The sequence below is a fragment of the Sinocyclocheilus grahami genome, unplaced genomic scaffold (genome assembly GCF_001515645.1).
Source record: "Sinocyclocheilus grahami isolate Dianchi unplaced genomic scaffold, SAMN03320097.WGS_v1.1 scaffold857.1, whole genome shotgun sequence".
Taxonomy (NCBI): Eukaryota; Metazoa; Chordata; class Actinopteri; order Cypriniformes; family Cyprinidae; genus Sinocyclocheilus; species Sinocyclocheilus grahami.
The window spans coordinates 180,552-198,412 of record NW_015506036.1 but is presented as its reverse complement, the minus strand read 5'-3'; the positions used below and the strand labels follow the sequence as shown (position 1 = coordinate 198,412).

Below are 17,861 nucleotides of genomic sequence, written 5' to 3'. Positions count from 1 at the left end.
TTATATAAGAATGAATATATATTTGTGCTTTTGTGATTTTAGCTCAATAATATTTTTTTTCTTGTGTATTATTTTAAAGGGATTTGACTAAATATTAACCTCTAAATTATGCACCATTTATCTTCTGCAATATCAGGGTGTAACCTCTAGATGGCTGTATAGACCTATATATAAATACATATAAACCGTTTGCTGCAGAGTGAGAACTTGAGACATAAAGCATGTTACTTGTATCAGGTTATTCATTGATATATTTTCAGACATTATTAAAGACTACATTTAGTAAAAGTTTAAATTTAAAATGTTGATTTGAAGTGTCAGTTATTATTAAATCTGGACAGAGAAAGCATTTTTTTAGGCTCCTCATACTAGCTACAGCGTGATCAGTCACACGAAAGTCATCAGAATAAATATTGGCTCAGTGTGACCAGGGCAATATTTTAAAACATAGAATTGAGTGTTTACATACCATTAACAGAGACGTTCTGCAACTGATAAATTGAGATTCCAGTTGCTTTACTGGCATGATAAATGGCTTTACAAAGCATAGACAGCGCTTCGAACCAATGGTGTAGCGCATTATCAAATTTAGAGGCTACAATTCATAGTTTTCTGTGACGTTCACTATCATCCGTTTGTCCTGCAGAAGCAGCTGAAGGAGACGCAGAAGACGTTCCAGCAGAGAATCCAGCAGAGAGAGAAAGATCTTCAGCAGCTGAGAGAGGCTGTGGAGTCTCATAAGGTGAGTCTGGAGAAGAAGAGAAGTTTGTCTCCGTCTCAGTTCAGACTCACTGAAGCCTGAATCACTGTGTGTCCTAACAGCGCTCTGCACAGACAGCAGTGGAGGACAGTGAGAGGATCTTTACTGAGCTCATCCGCTCCATTGAGAGAAGCCGCTCTGAGCTGATACGGCTGATCAGAGATCAGGAGAAGACTGCAGTGAGTCGAGCTGAAGGACGACTGGAGCGACTGGAGCAGGAGATCAATGATCTGAGGAGGAGAGACGCTGAGCTGGAGCAGCTGGAGCACACACAGGATCACATCCAGTTCCTGCAGGTACAGGACCATTTCAGTTCATTTGCTGACATTTTGGTCAATTAACGTTTATTAATTATGAACAGATTTTGCATTTTTCATGAGAGTAGAGTTATCAGAATACATGCTGTGTAGGTGATGATCTCAGTGAACAGAGAGAAAAGCTCTTAATTTCTTCAGTTTGTGTGGGTTTGTCTTTATTCTGATGTCTTTGTGTGTCTGTAGAGTTTGCGGTCTCTGTCTGTTTCAGAATGTAGACACAGCACAGCACTTCACGTGACTGTTAGCTCTCAGCTGACTTTTGATGAAGTGAGCAGATCTGTCTCTCTACTGAGAAAGGAGATTGAGGATTTTTGCAAAGATGAAATAGAAATTATATCTGATAAAGGTAAAATCTAGGACATTTACACTACCAGTCAAAAGTTTTTGAACAGTGAGATTTGTAATGTTTTTAAAGAATTCTCTTCACCAAGCCTGCATTTATTTGATCAGAAATACAGCAAAAACAGTAATATTGTGAAATATTTTTACTATTTAAAATAACTGCTTTCTATTTTAATATATTTGAAAATGTAATTTATTCCTTTGATCAAAGTTGAATTTTCAGCATCATTACTCCAGTCTTCAGCGTCACATGATCTTCAGAAATCAGTATAATATGCTAATTTGCATATTAAAAATCTGCATTAAAATCACAGGAATAAATGACATTTTAACAGATATTCACATAGAAAAGAGTTATATTTCACAATATTACTGCTTTTGCTGTATTTCTGATCAAATAAATGCAAGCTTGGTGAGCAGAAGAGAATTCTTTAAAAAACACTGAAAATCATACATGTTCAAAAACTTTTGACTGGTAGTGTATTTGTTCACAGAAATTAATAAAGCATGATTTACTGTCAGCAATATCATGTAAAAACAGTGTTTTTAAACTGAAAACGTCTACTGGTTTCCGCAGTGAAATTCGTTGAGATCATTCCTTCCCCTGAACCCAAGGTCAGAGAAGAGTTCTTACAATGTAAGTTACTATAAAGACATGCAAGCTCAGAAATGTATTTATATAGCTGTGGATGTAACAAGGGGTGCAGAAATCTGAGACGAGATTGAAAGTCTGGGATTTTCAAGAAGTACATTTAAACCAGGAAATATACTGAAAGCATTATGATATAAATGTATATGATGCAACTAATCAAATAGAAGTGTCAGTGATCACTCTTTGTACAGATTTTTTCCCCCATTAAAACACTAGATGCTCTTTTGATGATCTCAAATCATGCTGGAGAATCCTGAAAACCTGATAATCAGACCTTCAGTATTCAGCTCAATATGACAAAATGAATTGGTAGTGGACAGTTTTAGCTAGACAAAACGGTTTAAACTGATAAATAGTAAATATTAAAAATATTAAATCCAAGTATTTTTCAGCTGTAAAATGTTTTAGCTGATTGGTATTTCAACCAAATATTATTTGTACTTTATATCTAAAAAAATAAAATAAAGAGAGTGAGATTCATGCACTTAATGCAAGCTTGGTGAGCAGAAGAGAATTCTTTAAAAAACACTGAAAATCATACATGTTCAAAAACTTTTGACTGGTAGTGTATTTGTTCACAGAAATTAATAAAGCATGATTTACTGTCAGCAATATCATGTAAAAACAGTGTTTTTAAACTGAAAACGTCTACTGGTTTCCGCAGTGAAATTCGTTGAGATCATTCCTTCCCCTGAACCCAAGGTCAGAGAAGAGTTCTTACAATGTAAGTTACTATAAAGACATGCAAGCTCAGAAATGTATTTATATAGCTGTGGATGTAACAAGGGGTGCAGAAATCTGAGACGAGATTGAAAGTCTGGGATTTTCAAGAAGTACATTTAAACCAGGAAATATACTGAAAGCATTATGATATAAATGTATATGATGCAACTAATCAAATAGAAGTGTCAGTGATCACTCTTTGTACAGATTTTTTCCCCCATTAAAACACTAGATGCTCTTTTGATGATCTCAAATCATGCTGGAGAATCCTGAAAACCTGATAATCAGACCTTCAGTATTCAGCTCAATATGACAAAATGAATTGGTAGTGGACAGTTTTAGCTAGACAAAACGGTTTAAACTGATAAATATTAAATATTAAAAATATTAAATCCAAGTATTTTTCAGCTGTAAAATGTTTTAGCTGATTGGTATTTCAACCAAATATTATTTGTACTTTATATCTAAAAAAATAAAATAAAGAGAGTGAGATTCATGCACTTAAAACACACACAAAGGTACATTTATCAGACACATGAAGTTGTTTTCTCTGAAGTGTTGAAGTACTGTTACCTGTTTTGTTTCCATCAGACTCCTACCAGTTGACTCTGGATCTGAACACAGTGAATCCAGTCCTCGGACTGTCTGATGGGAACAGAGTTATCTTTCAGGGTGACATGAACTATGGGTACCCTGAACATCCAGACAGATTTGATTACTGGGAGCAGGTGTTGTGTAGAACGAGAGTGTGTGGACGCTCTTACTGGGAGGTTGAGCGGAGTGAAAATGGTATTGTGGATGTAGCAGTGTCATATAAGAATATCCGTAGGAAGGGAGAAGTTGAGAGGAGGGATTGCTTATTTGGATGTAATGATCAGTCCTGGAGTTTATGTTGCTCCAAATACTCTGGATACTCATTCAGTCACAATAATGTAGAGACTGAACTCTCTGTGAAGTCCATCAGCAGCAGAATAGGAGTGTTTGTGGATCACAGTGCAGGAACTCTGTCCTTCTACAGCGTCTCTGACACAATGAGCCTCATCCACACAGTCCAGACCACATTCACTCAGCCGCTCTATCCTGGGTTTAGAGTTTTTTATGGAACAACCATGAAACTATGCAATTGATCAAAATAGAGATATTCTACCAGAATTTTTTTTAACTGCATTATAAATTAGTGAAAAGTTTGTTATCTGGTGTCTTAGTTATATTCCATAAACAAATAAATATACTGATGTTGCTCAGAATGTTTGAAATTCAGCTAGATCGTCTCATAACATTAATCTAATAATGGTTGTAATATAAAAGTGGAACAATAATAAAAATGAAAGATTAATCATTGACTTACAGCACAAGCATGACAGTTTTGGACCCCTTGATTGTGTATTGTACTGTGTCGCTTAAGTCTTATGTTTAGTATTATTATTATTTTAAATAAAACATTGGTCAGTAATTTGACCTGATGGACTGTACCTGTGTTGATTGTCAGCTGAGTATGAAGTGTCTACAGCCCTGACCACAGATCATATTAACCTGCTATGTAATGCTGGTTATTCACTGTAAAATCCAAAAACCTGACACTGATCTTTTATGGTTTTAAAGCTATAATTACTAGAGGAAATGCATGCATAGTACATAATGCAATGAGCAATAGGATGAAGTCTGTGTTCTACCTACCAGCTTTGCTAGAAAAAATAGCAAACTGGTCTGAACAAGCAAGCCCAAAATAAGCAACACATGGTTTTTGGGGGGGGGGGGGGGGGGGAGGGCAGACACGGACCCGACGACCATCTAACGAGAACATACTTAAAATGATCAAATAAACGGGACACCAAAGCGGTTATGTATTTATTTATTGGTTTTGCTGTTTAAATGGATTTGAGCGGTTGACACATTAGATTGTAAGTCTTTTCCAGAGTGTACTGACAGTCTTTAGTGCGCTCTTTGCTCTTTACTCGATTTTACATTTCGTTTCAAATTAGAGAACACCATTGCATTAACAGCAATACATCATGCGAAGAATATTTAACAGATGCTGAAATAAAAAGCATGCATTGTATTTACCTGGATTTCTTGCGGCTTCCATGTTTTTGGATTTGAACTCAGAGATCAGATGCGCTCTGGCAGCACAGGTAGTCCAGGACAGCGAAACCACGCCCACTTGAACTTAACTTCGTCCCCAGAGCTCTGCGAGAAACAGGGGGGCTGATTCAAACTGAACTCAGTAATAATAAAAATAGTAATAATAATAATAATAATAATAAACATTTTAAAAAGTGCATCTTTAATTTATAATCTCTCTTAGAGAAAAACAATTGTACAGTAACATATAGATTAATTCAACTTATTCTTTTCTCAGTTACTGTTACCTGAATACCCCCCAGCCCCCTGCCAGTACACGAACTCCAACCACCCCCCACTTGCTTTCACTCAAACTTTCGAACACGTGTGTGTGTGTGTGTGTGTGTGTGTGTGTGTGTGTGTGTGTGTGTGTGTGATTGTTTTTGTAAACATACTGCGCAAAAAAAAAAGCTCTTTCGGGATCTGACATAAATGAATACATCACTGAGTTATAAACATGAAATAAAAATGAAATAGCTTTATTTGGTTTAAGAGGCTGCTTACACAATGACTTACAAAACAATAACTTCATTACTTACTGCATTTAAGGAGAACAGTTTCACTCTGAAACAACTGAAAGGGATTTTGTTCCAATTTTCTATTATGTTCTGCCAAATATGTTGTTCATTTTTTTTCCTTAGCAACTATGTTGTGAATAAAGCTGTGAGAAATTAGTTAGAAATTGGAGAAATTGGTGTGCCCAGAACAGTAGCTCTAACAAAGGCCTTCCTAATAAAAGAGCCAGTTGCCAAATGGTGAAAAAAAAAGTTTAACAACAGTGAAAGCATAGAAGAAGCTAATTTTTAAAGAGTCGGCAGAATGCAGTTAAGTGCTCTCAGAAGAGATGAGTTTTCAGCTGTCTCTTGAATATTGTCAGGGAACAGTGAACGTGAATGTTCTGGAAATTATGGTACCACGAGGTGTCACTCTCTAAAGGCCTTTCCACACTGAGCGCGATGCGAAAAAAGCGAGGCGAATCGCTGACAGAACGGTGCTTTCACACCGAGCACGAGACGATTGTTCGCCTTCTGCTAAGTCACGCCTGCACGCTAGGGGGCGCCGAACAACAATGCATTTTTCCTCAGATATGTATCTCGTAAATGGCTTTAACATCGTCCGCTGCTCAATATATAGCATTAAATTAAGATAAACAAAGTTTGGTTCTACACCAGAAACACAAATGATCTATAATCCTTACAAGAATAGGCTACATCCGAAAAAATAATTAGAAGTACAATTAGCATTAAGCTACACTTGAAAATGTATGTAATTATTAATGTATTTGCTGACCCACTTTAAACCATCATTGAGTGCTTGTAATAACTTCCGATTGTGATCTATAGTTGATTTTGATTAATAAGCAGACACATGCACTCTTTGTATGTTTAATAATGCTACACTGCTAATATTTGTCATAAACATCCTTTATTGCTATAAAAATACCATGAGCTGCATACAAAACAAATATATCGTCATAATCATGTCTATTTGCTTTCATATTTCATGTGGAGGAAAAGAGTTAACGCGATTTGCTCTACAGATCACATAATTCAGTGGACAATTAATAGAAATGTTATTCTGTATAAAGAACATGTGGGAATAAATCTGTTCTCAAGTACCAACGATAACAGGAGCTCAGCATCCACTCTCTTCTCTTATCCGGGATACTCTTCTTCGATGTTTGTTTGCACTGGTTTTCGAAACAGCGCCACCACTCTCACCCTTTTGTGCAACAGCAGCTGCTCCGGTCACGTGATCCGAGGCAATATTGTCGGCTTGATTGCGCTGACACATTGGAAGAGAGCTGAAGTGGATGATGACATTACTTAATCATCAATGAACTGACTTCAACTGAAAAATAGACTCTTTATTATTGTCCTCTTGCATTATTGACAAACTACTTTCCTGTTTGATTCTGTAAAGCTGCTTTGTTTAAAGCGCTATAAAGGTGACTTAAGTCCTTAATGCCAGATAAATAAACATATAAATTTAGGGCATTACTTTGGAAGTAAAGCATTTCATGAAGACACCGATTTTATTAGCATGCCATAAAACAGCGCGGAGTTGCTAAGGTGAAGGATGGCATGTTTCTCACTAGTTTGAGCAGTGCTGACACATGTGAGCTGCTTTGCTTTACCCATTTGTTTCTCAGGGCTTTTAATCTCGCTCGCACTTGGAGCAAACTCTCGCACCTCGGCTCTTTCTCCAGTGTCTTAACTTGCTTAATTCCAGCATAATGAGCTCTGTGCCCCGGATGATGGGCTTTGATCCGCTCACCGGTGTTGAATGAGACCGTTAACTAACAGCCAGTGTTAATGAAGAACTAGCATTACGACTAAAAAACGCAGGAAGCCGGAGATTATTTACGCTAATTCCCATATTGATTATTTGAAAACAAATGTTCTCCAAAGCCTCTAATGGGCTGGTGCGAAATACAAGTCATTACAATTCATTATTAGCACTTGTTTGCACTATGGCTGGACTGAAGCTTGTTTTAAATGTGTATGTATAAATTAATTAGGCTAATCGAATAATCCAGGAAAGGAGTGGGATGAATCAGTATGTGTGTATATATATATATATATATAATAGCGTTAGATTGTTCAGATACACATCCAATATTATTTATAAACAAACGTTTCTAATGTTGTATTATAATCATTAAAGTATTTTCAATCTGGTGCGTATCCGCGCTGGCTAGTTTGTGGAGAGCATGGTTCTTTAAGGTCTGGAGAAGTGTGTGTTTGGCAAGGGTGGGCTGGGACGTCCCAACACCTCTCGATTTTCTTCAGCCTTGTGTGTGGCCGCTCGCTTTGCACGGCCCGACCTCCCATTGGACAACTTAGATGTTATTGGGAGGAGCCTTACTGGCAGCAAAAGGGGAAAAGAATTGAAGTGCGCAAAAGCATTATGTAGTGACCGATGCTTAGCGTTCAGAAGTTTTCCAATGCGCGCTCCGACAGACAGAGGTGGCCAGTACGCGACTCCAATACTATAGTCACATTTTATAAATACGGTGGCAGAGCGTGGACTCTCGGTTGGACTGCCTTCCCAGTTTCAGAGGAGGCGCATTTCAAGCGGATTTGTGGATTGACTTCTTGACGTCTGTTCTTCGCCAGCACCGTTTGGAGAGAAGTCATGCAGGCGCGCTATTCCGTCTCCAGTCCCAACTCGCTGGGAGTCGTGCCGTACATCAGCAGCGACCAAAGCTATTACCGGGCCGCCGCCGGAGGGGGGTACACCGGGATGCCAGCCCCCATGAGCATGTACTCTCACGCGGCCCATGAGCAGTACCCTGCCAGCATGGCGAGGGCGTACGGACCGTACACGCCGCAGCCGCAGCCCAAGGACATGGTAAAACCGCCATACAGTTACATTGCGCTCATCACCATGGCCATCCAGAACTCCCCAGACAAGAAGGTGACCCTAAACGGCATTTATCAGTTCATAATGGAGCGCTTCCCCTTTTACAGGGACAACAAGCAAGGCTGGCAGAACAGCATCAGACACAATCTGTCCCTGAACGAGTGCTTTGTCAAAGTGCCCCGCGATGACAAAAAACCTGGCAAAGGCAGCTATTGGGCTCTCGACCCGGACTCGTATAATATGTTTGAGAACGGCAGCTTTTTGAGGCGACGGCGGCGTTTCAAAAAGAAGGACGCCTTAAAGGATAAGGAAGAGCGAACTAGCAAGGAAGTGCCTTCCCGCCAGCAGCAGCAGAATCAGCCGCCGCAGCAGCAGACGGGCCACGATCAGGAGCAGTCGGTGCCGGGCTCGCAGCCCGTGCGTATTCAGGACATTAAAACCGAGAACGGCACGTCCACGCCGCCGCAGTCGGTTTCGCCCACACTAAGATCTGTTCCCAAGATTGAGAGCCCCGACAGCAGCAGCAGCATGTCCAGCAGCAGCCCGCACAGCATCCCGTCCACCCGCTCTCTCAGCCTGGACAGCGCCGGGGAACAACAGCAGCAGCAGCAGCAGCAGCAGCATCACCACCAGGGCCAGGCCCCCGCGCAGGGCTTCAGCGTGGATAACATCATGACCTCCCTCCGCGGCTCGCCTCAGAGCTCCGGCGAGCTCACCCCGTCTCTCGTGGCGCCCTCACGGACAGGTATAACTCCCACGTTGTCCCTGAGCTATTCTCCCAATCAGACGTCCGTGTATAGCTCGCCCTGCAGCCAGAACTCTATCTCGACTACCTCCAACGCCACCTATCATTGCAACATGCAGGCCATGAGCTTGTACGCGGGCGGGGATCGCTCGGGCCACTTGGCCACCACTACCGCCGTGGACGAAACTCTGCCCGATTACTCGATCACGACCACCACGTCGCCCCTAAGCCACGGGAATCCTCAGGAGGGCCACCATGCGCACCAAGGGCGCCTCGCGTCATGGTACCTAAACCAGGCCGGAGACATTGGCCATCTAGGCCCCACGTACCCGGCGCAGCAGCAGAACTTCCATTCGGTTCGAGAGATGTTTGAATCGCAGAGAATCGGTCTGAATAATTCACCGGTGAACGGGAATAACAGCTGTCAGATGTCGTTTCCCCCGAGTCAGCCTATATACCGCACGTCGGGGGCTTTTGTGTATGACTGCAGCAAGTTTTGACCAAACAAGTATTTTTCGTTCTTCTTCTTCGTTTTGTTGTTGTTGATTTCCCCTGTTCTCGATACCGAGAGACCTTGATAGGCTACTTACCGACTCTTCCCCCGTGATTGGTATACATTAATGTACTTAGGTTGATTCAGCGATATTAAATAATATTTTTGACTTGAATGAAACCAGTTAATTTAGATGTTACCATTTTTCAGTGTATGAAAGCTCGCTGATGCTTAAACTTGCTTTTAAAGGTTTAAGTTTGTTTATATGTATTATTATTATTTACTGACAACATTATTTTGAATGCATTTAGTCTGCGTCCCAGTTATAGACCCAAAGACCTTGAGGGCAAATGCACATGTTCTCACTGCCTCACATATTTTCATTGCACGAGCGGTTGTGATTACAGCGGTTAATTAATCGGGCAATTAACAAGCGTGCGTCAACAAAACGTCTCGGATTTGCCTCGTTCACTCGGCTTGGTATGTGGTAAATGTGCACATATTCCGCTTGTTGAAAATTTTACTTTAAAATAGTAGTCACACTTCATATGCATAATTTCTATAGAGATGAACATAAATATTCATAACCAATTTTGGACCTTTTTTTTGTTACGGCACTAATAATATGCCTGATGTAGGCTGATTAATAATAATAATAGGTTTCAGTATAAGTAAGCGTTCATATATAAAAAAACATGACACTTACAAATTACGTTACAGCTTATAAATAATTGCATGCGCGCATGGTCACAATAGATGCTGGACTTCACAGCGCATTCTCCCCCCACAAAAAAAGTTGTAATCATGCTCATAAAAGTCATTAGAGCCTTTCCCGAGTAATAAACAAACGTCGTGTTAAGCCTAAGATTGATGGCGCCCTCACAGATCGGGCCAGGTCAGGAAGGAATAAAATTCAATCAGTGCGCAGGAATCATTTTTCATGAGAGGAAAAGGCAGAAGGGGACGGGGGTCTCCAGATCAGCCTCTTAAACCTGCATGATTTCCAGCTCCCTCACGAGCATGCAGTCCTGTCGGGCTTGACCAGAGCGGTCTGAGTTACAACACAGTCCAGGTGAAGAGCTGCATTTTGCTGCTTGCATGCAGGCCTTCATTCGAGCTCTTGGATTTACAGAGATCCTGATTCCTGCGCCAGGCTGCAGGCTGGAGTGTTTCAGGCGTTGCAATCTCTGAATCATAGCTGTTTTACGCAATAATAACAGCCTACATGTAACGTAGAAAAGGCCTATCTTGCTTTGTCAATCCTCTTCTAATTATAACGTTCAAATAATGAACTGAAATGCTTGTGCAAAGCAGATTAAATATTAATAAAGCACATTTTTTGCAACATAAAAGCGGCTGTTGAAGCGTGAACCAAACATGAATAGTTTGCAACAATTTATGTAAAATGTTTCTATTTAATACATTTTCCCTTCTAAAACGTACTTTTAAAATGCTACACGATCCTGACGATCTCTGTAAACATTATTTTATAGACATGGGATTTGATGTGTTTCAAGCACTTGTTATTCTTTGTAGCTCAAATGTTATGCATGCTTTCCTGTATCCAGATATTTAGGTGGGCCGGTCATTTCGATTTAGCCTGTTTGGTATTAGTCTATATATCAGTGGATTATTATTATTATTATTATTATTTTTAAATACAATATTTATTCCTGTAAGTGATCAGCATTACTTTGATGTCAAAATATCCCAATTTCAATTTTAGGAGAACGATATCGACGAGCAAGTACATTTTATGACAATTTCACTTGACAGAACAGCTAAAAGTGATTGATTTTGCTGATATAAAGCGCAATTTGATGCATTGGGGAATATATTATCTCTCTAAACGCCAAACAAATGCAAATGAAAACAAACCGTATTACACGAATAACACGACAGCATCTCAATTTCTGGACTAAGTATGTCCATGCAGACTTCTAATACGTTTGTAAATTAAATTACTACAAATATGAAAGATTAAAAATCTCATTTGATTGAATCTAATGATCATGTATCAGTCTAGCAGAATCCAGCTCTCCAGTGAACCGACCTATTAAACTGTTTACCCACTGAACTCTATTTATTTTTACATCTATGTTCGTTATTGCAGAGATGAAGAATATTACGTTGTGTTTACCTATATATCCGTTTCAGTGTCAAGCTCGTGATGAGCTGCTGGCGCTTTTGTTCTGCTGAGACTATCCGCTCATGGCAATGTGTGATTTATCAGAGACAATGTCAGATGCATAACAATAAAAACAGAAGATGTGAGATTAATTCTGAATAAAGCCATCTCCGATATTGTTGTTGCTGCGGGAGGATGCTGTCTATACCTCTATCCACTAATATGACATATATGTGTTACATTTATGTTATTATATAATCGCATGTGTTCATATTTCACTCTTGTAATATGCTCTTGTATTAAGAAATGTATTAAATGAAGAAATTATGTTGCGGATACAAAGCGGTAAGATAATTAATTCATAGTGTTTTGAACACACACGCCCTTTAATCTATAAAACATCGTAATTAATACTGTCCTTCACCTACAGTTTTAATTTGAATGAATGCAACCCGTATTTGTCTGTCTCACGTTCTTATGTTTTTGCTATTACAAACCTAACAACGACATTACAATTACATTGTGTAACGTCAAATTATAATATGCTATAAATTGTATTATTTAGTACCTATTAGTGTAATGCAACTTTAATAACATGAATGCCAGTGTAACCTATCCAGCTGCATCAACAGTAAACGCTCATACTGCAAAAAAACTGGTGTACAACAAAATCAGCACAATCACGCATAAATAAATTAACGAAATATTAAAATTCAGGGGTTTTAAAGGCACGGGGTTCATTTTAATGGCGTGATATTTATATACTAAAAAAGTATTACAAAATTATGCTTCTACCAAATAACAACAAAATGTATTTATTTGTAATATTTTAGTTTTTTTCATGCTGGTTTTGTTGGTTATAGGTCACTGCATGGTTATGCTCTCATATGGCTTTATTATAGCCTGCCTATTGATACAACTAAAAACAAGAACGCTAATTAGACTTTGTAAATATAGATATGCCTGACATGGTTATATTGCTGTTATATTTTCACTAGTACACTAAAGACTTACTGTATACAGGATCATATTTCCTAAACCTCTTCATCTTTAAAATAAGTACTGGTCTAAGGGTGAGGTTTCTCTTCATATGCTCATAAATAAGATATTATAGGGCATTGCTAATAATCAGCACTCTGAGATTTTTACATGCAGTCCGGGGCAGATGTTCACCAGTTTTCTTCACGGGTTCTAGGATCTGTTTTTGTGAGCAGGATCAGTATAAACATGCAGGAAGAGACAGTTCAGAAAGACCCTGTCAACAGCTCCTTTATTTGACCTGGTTAGGTAGAGTTCTTGTTTACATGCTACCATTAAGTACGGTTTCCTTTTCTTGGCCGAGTGTGGAGGACATCTTGTCAAAATATTAAAGTCATTGTGTGTGTGATAGTCTGGCGATATAGAAACAACATTTTTTTTTCATGGTTGCATAAAGGACGAGTGTGAAATAAATGCCCTCAACTTTGGCTTCTATATTTAAATTCATGCTTGTTGTTAAAAGCGGACCTTGACCCTGGACAGACCACAATCATGCACACATATGAAGCTGAAAAAAGTTGCAGACTAGTCTTACATTGTTGTCCTCTTGAGCAGCGTGTCAATTACACAGGGACTTTACAAGAGGTCAGCCTTTGAAAAGGAAGTCCTGTTGGTAATTGTCTTGCGCAACACAAAAAAACAACAGCATTTTATCTTGCCCACTTTATCTTAATGCACTTCAGCAGAGCTGATGACGTATAGCCAGGCTCACTGGAAAAACGTGCCTCCATCTAAATGATTGCAAAACTCCAAAAACATACAATTCACTGCAGTTTCAAGCTGAAATGAACATCAGTTTCAGTAAAACACCAACAACGTTCATTCTGTTTCACACAAAGTGTGATTTTTGGGACAGATTATTAATTAATACAGATGTGATTTCATACTGTTGCTTGCACAATACTACGTTATGATCTCAGAAGACTTTTACCATGGTGCATGATTTGTATTCTAATGCATTTTGATGTTTGCATCACATAACCAGCTCCATAAGTATGGCTTTTCTAATGTAGTAAACTTGCTCGGTAGCGCACCCGGTAACGCAATGCAGATGGGCTGCAGAGCAGTCACAAAACTCAATAAAAGAGCTCAAAAACACGTAGAAGCAAGCTAAAAAAGTCATGGTTTAATAGTTAATGTTATTGGTTTTGTGTATGTGGTATATTAATTTAGAGCATTAACATTTTTGTGCCACTCACCGGACATTTCATTTCCAAACTGCCACAGAACAAACAACGTAATACAAATAAAGTTGAACACGCTTTTAGTGTCATTTACTGGAAGTTTGACTTTGAAATGTTAGGATGCAATCTAATATCATTTTGCAGAATAATATAATTTTGCCACTTTCCAGTAATCATAGGTTGCTAAATTAATAGCACAATCATCTATAACCTGTTCTGTGACAAAACAGATTGTCAAAAAGACTTCCGAAAACGACATATTGGTTGACAGAAACAGAAAAAGATGAACTGAACTGTGTTAGTCTCACAAATACAGCTAGGATCATGTGACGCCCACACCAACAGAAAACCCTAGCAGGATTCTCAAAACGGCATTAATCCATGAGGTGCTGTCTTCATGTCAGAGCGTTTCTGAAGGTAAGTTTCATCATACAAAGAAAAAACTCTCAGTCAAAAAACAAGATCAAAGTCAATGCCATGCTCTGAAACAGCAGCGTAGGGGAAAACCACAGACTTCAAAGGCCATACAGAGAAAGTCATTTTTCCTTATCTTAATTGATGCACAATTTTAATAATGACCTTACACTTTTGGGACCATGTCAGGATGGGAGGGAGGGGGGTGCGAGTCAAATGAAGTGGACGTGAAATGGGCTGTAGTACGTTTTGAACTGTTTGAAAACCTAATAACCTCAAAGTGAAAGTAACATCGTGAATAATGCAGCTACAACTAGAAGTACAGTACACTAGCTCATCCATACTAGGGAGTCGCATACATCACGGCCTGTTAGGACAAGCAAAGTTCATGTTCTTCTGCGAGTGTGCATGTTTTAATATCCATTTGTTTTCTTTGCTATTTTGGTTATCGCTTTCACAATCAAAGGTTGACTATCGTACGATTATGCCTCTTCAAGTCTGTCATAGAGCACAATTCCTACACTTTAAGCACTCTGACCCTTGACCCGCAGTGTTTCAAGTGACTGGAGTGGTCTTCGACACCACACTGCCGAAGCGCTTCCACCGCCAAGAAAAATAAACAGCACATCTTGCCTTGAGAAGTGCTCTACAGAGGAGCTGTCTGATTATCTTCTGGCCTTACATTCATCAGCTGAGCACAGAGACAATATATGTAACACTTTACATTATGTCCACATATTTTATGTCCATGTTAAACATATGCTAATATAATTTATTAGAATAGAATCAATGCTGACAGTTTTTTTTCCCCTTTATTTTTTACAATCTGCTTTACAATATAATTTCAAGTTGTTCAATAGTACTAGCAATGTAATTACAATGTAACAAGCACACTGTAATGCAGGTACTGACCTACACTAACTACACAAATACTGAAACAGAGACTTCAAAGGTAATTTGTTAAATTGATTAATTTGATATGAACATCAATTTTTGCCTTTTGTAATGAATCTGATCTTAACCTAAAATTCAGTTAAAATGTCTCGTGCATTGTATTATTAACACTATAACAGCTCTAAATGGTTAACATTAGTTAATGCTTTAACATGAACTAATAAGGAGCGCTATATTTATTAAGCTTAGTTATTAACGTTTAATAAATATGCATGTTAGTTCACAGTGCATTAGCTAAAGTTATTAACTTTTGATCTTAAAAATGTATTCGTAAATGTAGAAATTAATTGAAATTAATAAATGCTTTTGTATAATGAAGTATTGTTCATTGTTAGTGCATGTTAACTAATGTAGGTAACTAATGTTAACTAAAACAAACAAACAAAAAACTTTATTGTGAAGTTTTACCTTATTACTTAAACTGTGCTTTTAATTAGATGGTCAAATCTATCTGAACTCCACTATTTTAATAAACATTTAGTAAATAAATGTGCTGTTTTTCAGTGTATATTTAGGCATAGGGTTAAACGTACATTGTATCAAATGTTTGTTTGTTCCTGAGAAGTCCCACAAACTATTTTTAAATGTTTTAAACAAGCCTGCATTAAACACTATCTATTTTTGTGTGTGCAAGAACTGGAATGACGTAAGTTAAATACATACCAAAGAAACCAGATAAAGTCATGTCAGAGTGAAATACATAGGAAATACTTTCAGCTGTCTTTTTTGGCTGTACGTTCGGCTGGCACGGCTCTGATCAACCCACACAGGAACAACTTGCCTCGAGGCCAAGACTTAGCAAAAGTTTCCTCACCTCATTTCATGAAGACTGGCATTATCCAATCAAGAGGCTTCGCTGCGAACATGTGAGCGGCAGACAAGGGCCAGAGGTCACGCGACTCAAGAAGACAACCTTCACAAACAAGGAAAGAAAGCAGAAGAGTGGAAGATCTGACTGTCAATTCCTTCTTCCACACCCAAAAAAACTGTAATATCACAACCGTGCATCACCCTCTCCTTTCCTGTTCTTCAGTCCATTATCTAAAAATTAAAGGGGTCATATGCTGCTATTTTAAAGATCATTATTTTGTGTATTTGGTGTAACAGAATATGCTGACATGCTTTAATGTTAAACTGCATCAAAACTACTGCTGTTCCTGAAACCACGCCTACTTTCTCTGCGTGCACATTCGGGCGGCATTATGCTAATATTTCCACATAGTGATGTAGATATGTGGGGGCGTGTTGGAACGAGCCGTTTTAGGAGAGCGTAGCTGACTCTTAACTTTTATAAAGAATATCTCTTTGTTTTTGAGAGTTTAGTCTTTGCAACTTTACAGATATTCTTTATGCACCAAGAGCTTGTAACACTCCAAAGAGAAAGGAACACTTGAAATTGCATCATATGACCCCTATAAGAAAATGTGTAATTTTAAAGAATCATAAAGAGATCAAACCACAGAAAGCTACCATTTTGTAACAAAATCAAAGCAATGCATTCAAAGCAATTTTTTGCAATCAAGCCAATTTGCAATGCTATCGTGAAGCGATAAATATACAATGCAACTGAGTAAACTAGAAACAAGCAATTTTTTTATAACTGCGGCAATGAGAAACAACAGCATTTAGATGAACATTTCACACAATCACGTGTGCACAGAAACCAATTCATCCAAAATATCGGATTTATTCAAACAAATTGGACAGAAACATACAAGAAATCAAGAACAAATTAGCTGAACAACACTGAGGTCCTTCAGCAACTATAGTTTAGCAGTCGCTGTTCCAAAGTAAGTTTCAATTTTTTGTTTCTTTGTTGTTTACAAGGCTGCCAAAGTAAACCTTCTTTGCTGTCTTTCCCTTCCATTCAAAATAAGAAGTGAAAATCCCATCAGATAGGCATTTCCTTTGCAGCGGCCTCTGCTGAAACATACTTATCTTATCATCAGCTTGAATCTTGTGTCTTGTCGTGCCCAAACAGGGAGCCAGTGGCTGCTTCAGAAAGTGTGAACTCACCCTCTCCCTCCTTTACACCCAAACGTAGAAACAATCATAATGCTACAAACATTCGGTTAAAGGAATTTATCAACCAAAAAAATACAATTAATATAGTTCCAAACTCTGAACTGAACATTAAGTACCTTAAAAATAGTTTCAGGTGACCAGTGTTTCAGAAGTTATACCTAATAAAACAACATCTCAGTGCTTTCTTTCATATCAAAACATCCAAACAAGTCATGCCATGATCAGTCAAGAGATTTGTGCAAGTTAATAAACCAGTAACGCTAATGCATTTGTATCAATTATGACATACATGTCAATCTGTTCAAAGCAAGTGTATGGCTTCAGAAGACCAGGATATGCTTCTATGCCATCTTTTTTGCCACTTGGCCACTGTAGTCCAGTTCAAACTGTAATAACAGTAAATTATGCAAAATTACAAGCAACTAACCCCAAACCAAAGCCCAATCCTAACCCTGTAGTAAGGACATATGGTAAACCAATGTTACTTAGTACTTATTTGTATAATGGCACTGTAACAATCGTTCTATCTATCTATCTATCTATCTATCTATCTATCTATCTATCTATCTATCTATCTATCTATCTATCTATCTATCTAT

At 38.4% G+C, this 17,861-nt stretch overlaps 2 protein-coding genes across 2 annotated transcripts in view; both read left to right on the top strand.

Moving 5' to 3' along the window:
- Positions 1 to 3,930, top strand: part of ftr93 (finTRIM family, member 93) — a 7,808-nt gene extending 3,878 nt beyond the window's left edge. The window contains 5 exon segments of the mRNA XM_071582326.1: positions 647 to 742; positions 823 to 1,056; positions 1,261 to 1,423; positions 1,997 to 2,056; positions 3,386 to 3,930. Of these exon segments, the coding sequence (XP_071438427.1) occupies positions 647 to 742; positions 823 to 1,056; positions 1,261 to 1,423; positions 1,997 to 2,056; positions 3,386 to 3,930 (1,098 nt within the window).
- Positions 3,931 to 7,838: 3,908 nt separating this feature from the next.
- LOC107563085 (forkhead box C1-A-like) lies at positions 7,839 to 9,625 on the top strand. The gene has a single exon (XM_016247868.1). The coding sequence runs from the start codon at positions 8,054 to 8,056 to the stop codon at positions 9,524 to 9,526; it is 1,473 nt and encodes a 490-aa protein (XP_016103354.1). The 5' UTR covers positions 7,839 to 8,053; the 3' UTR covers positions 9,527 to 9,625.
- Positions 9,626 to 17,861: the final 8,236 nt, after the last annotated feature.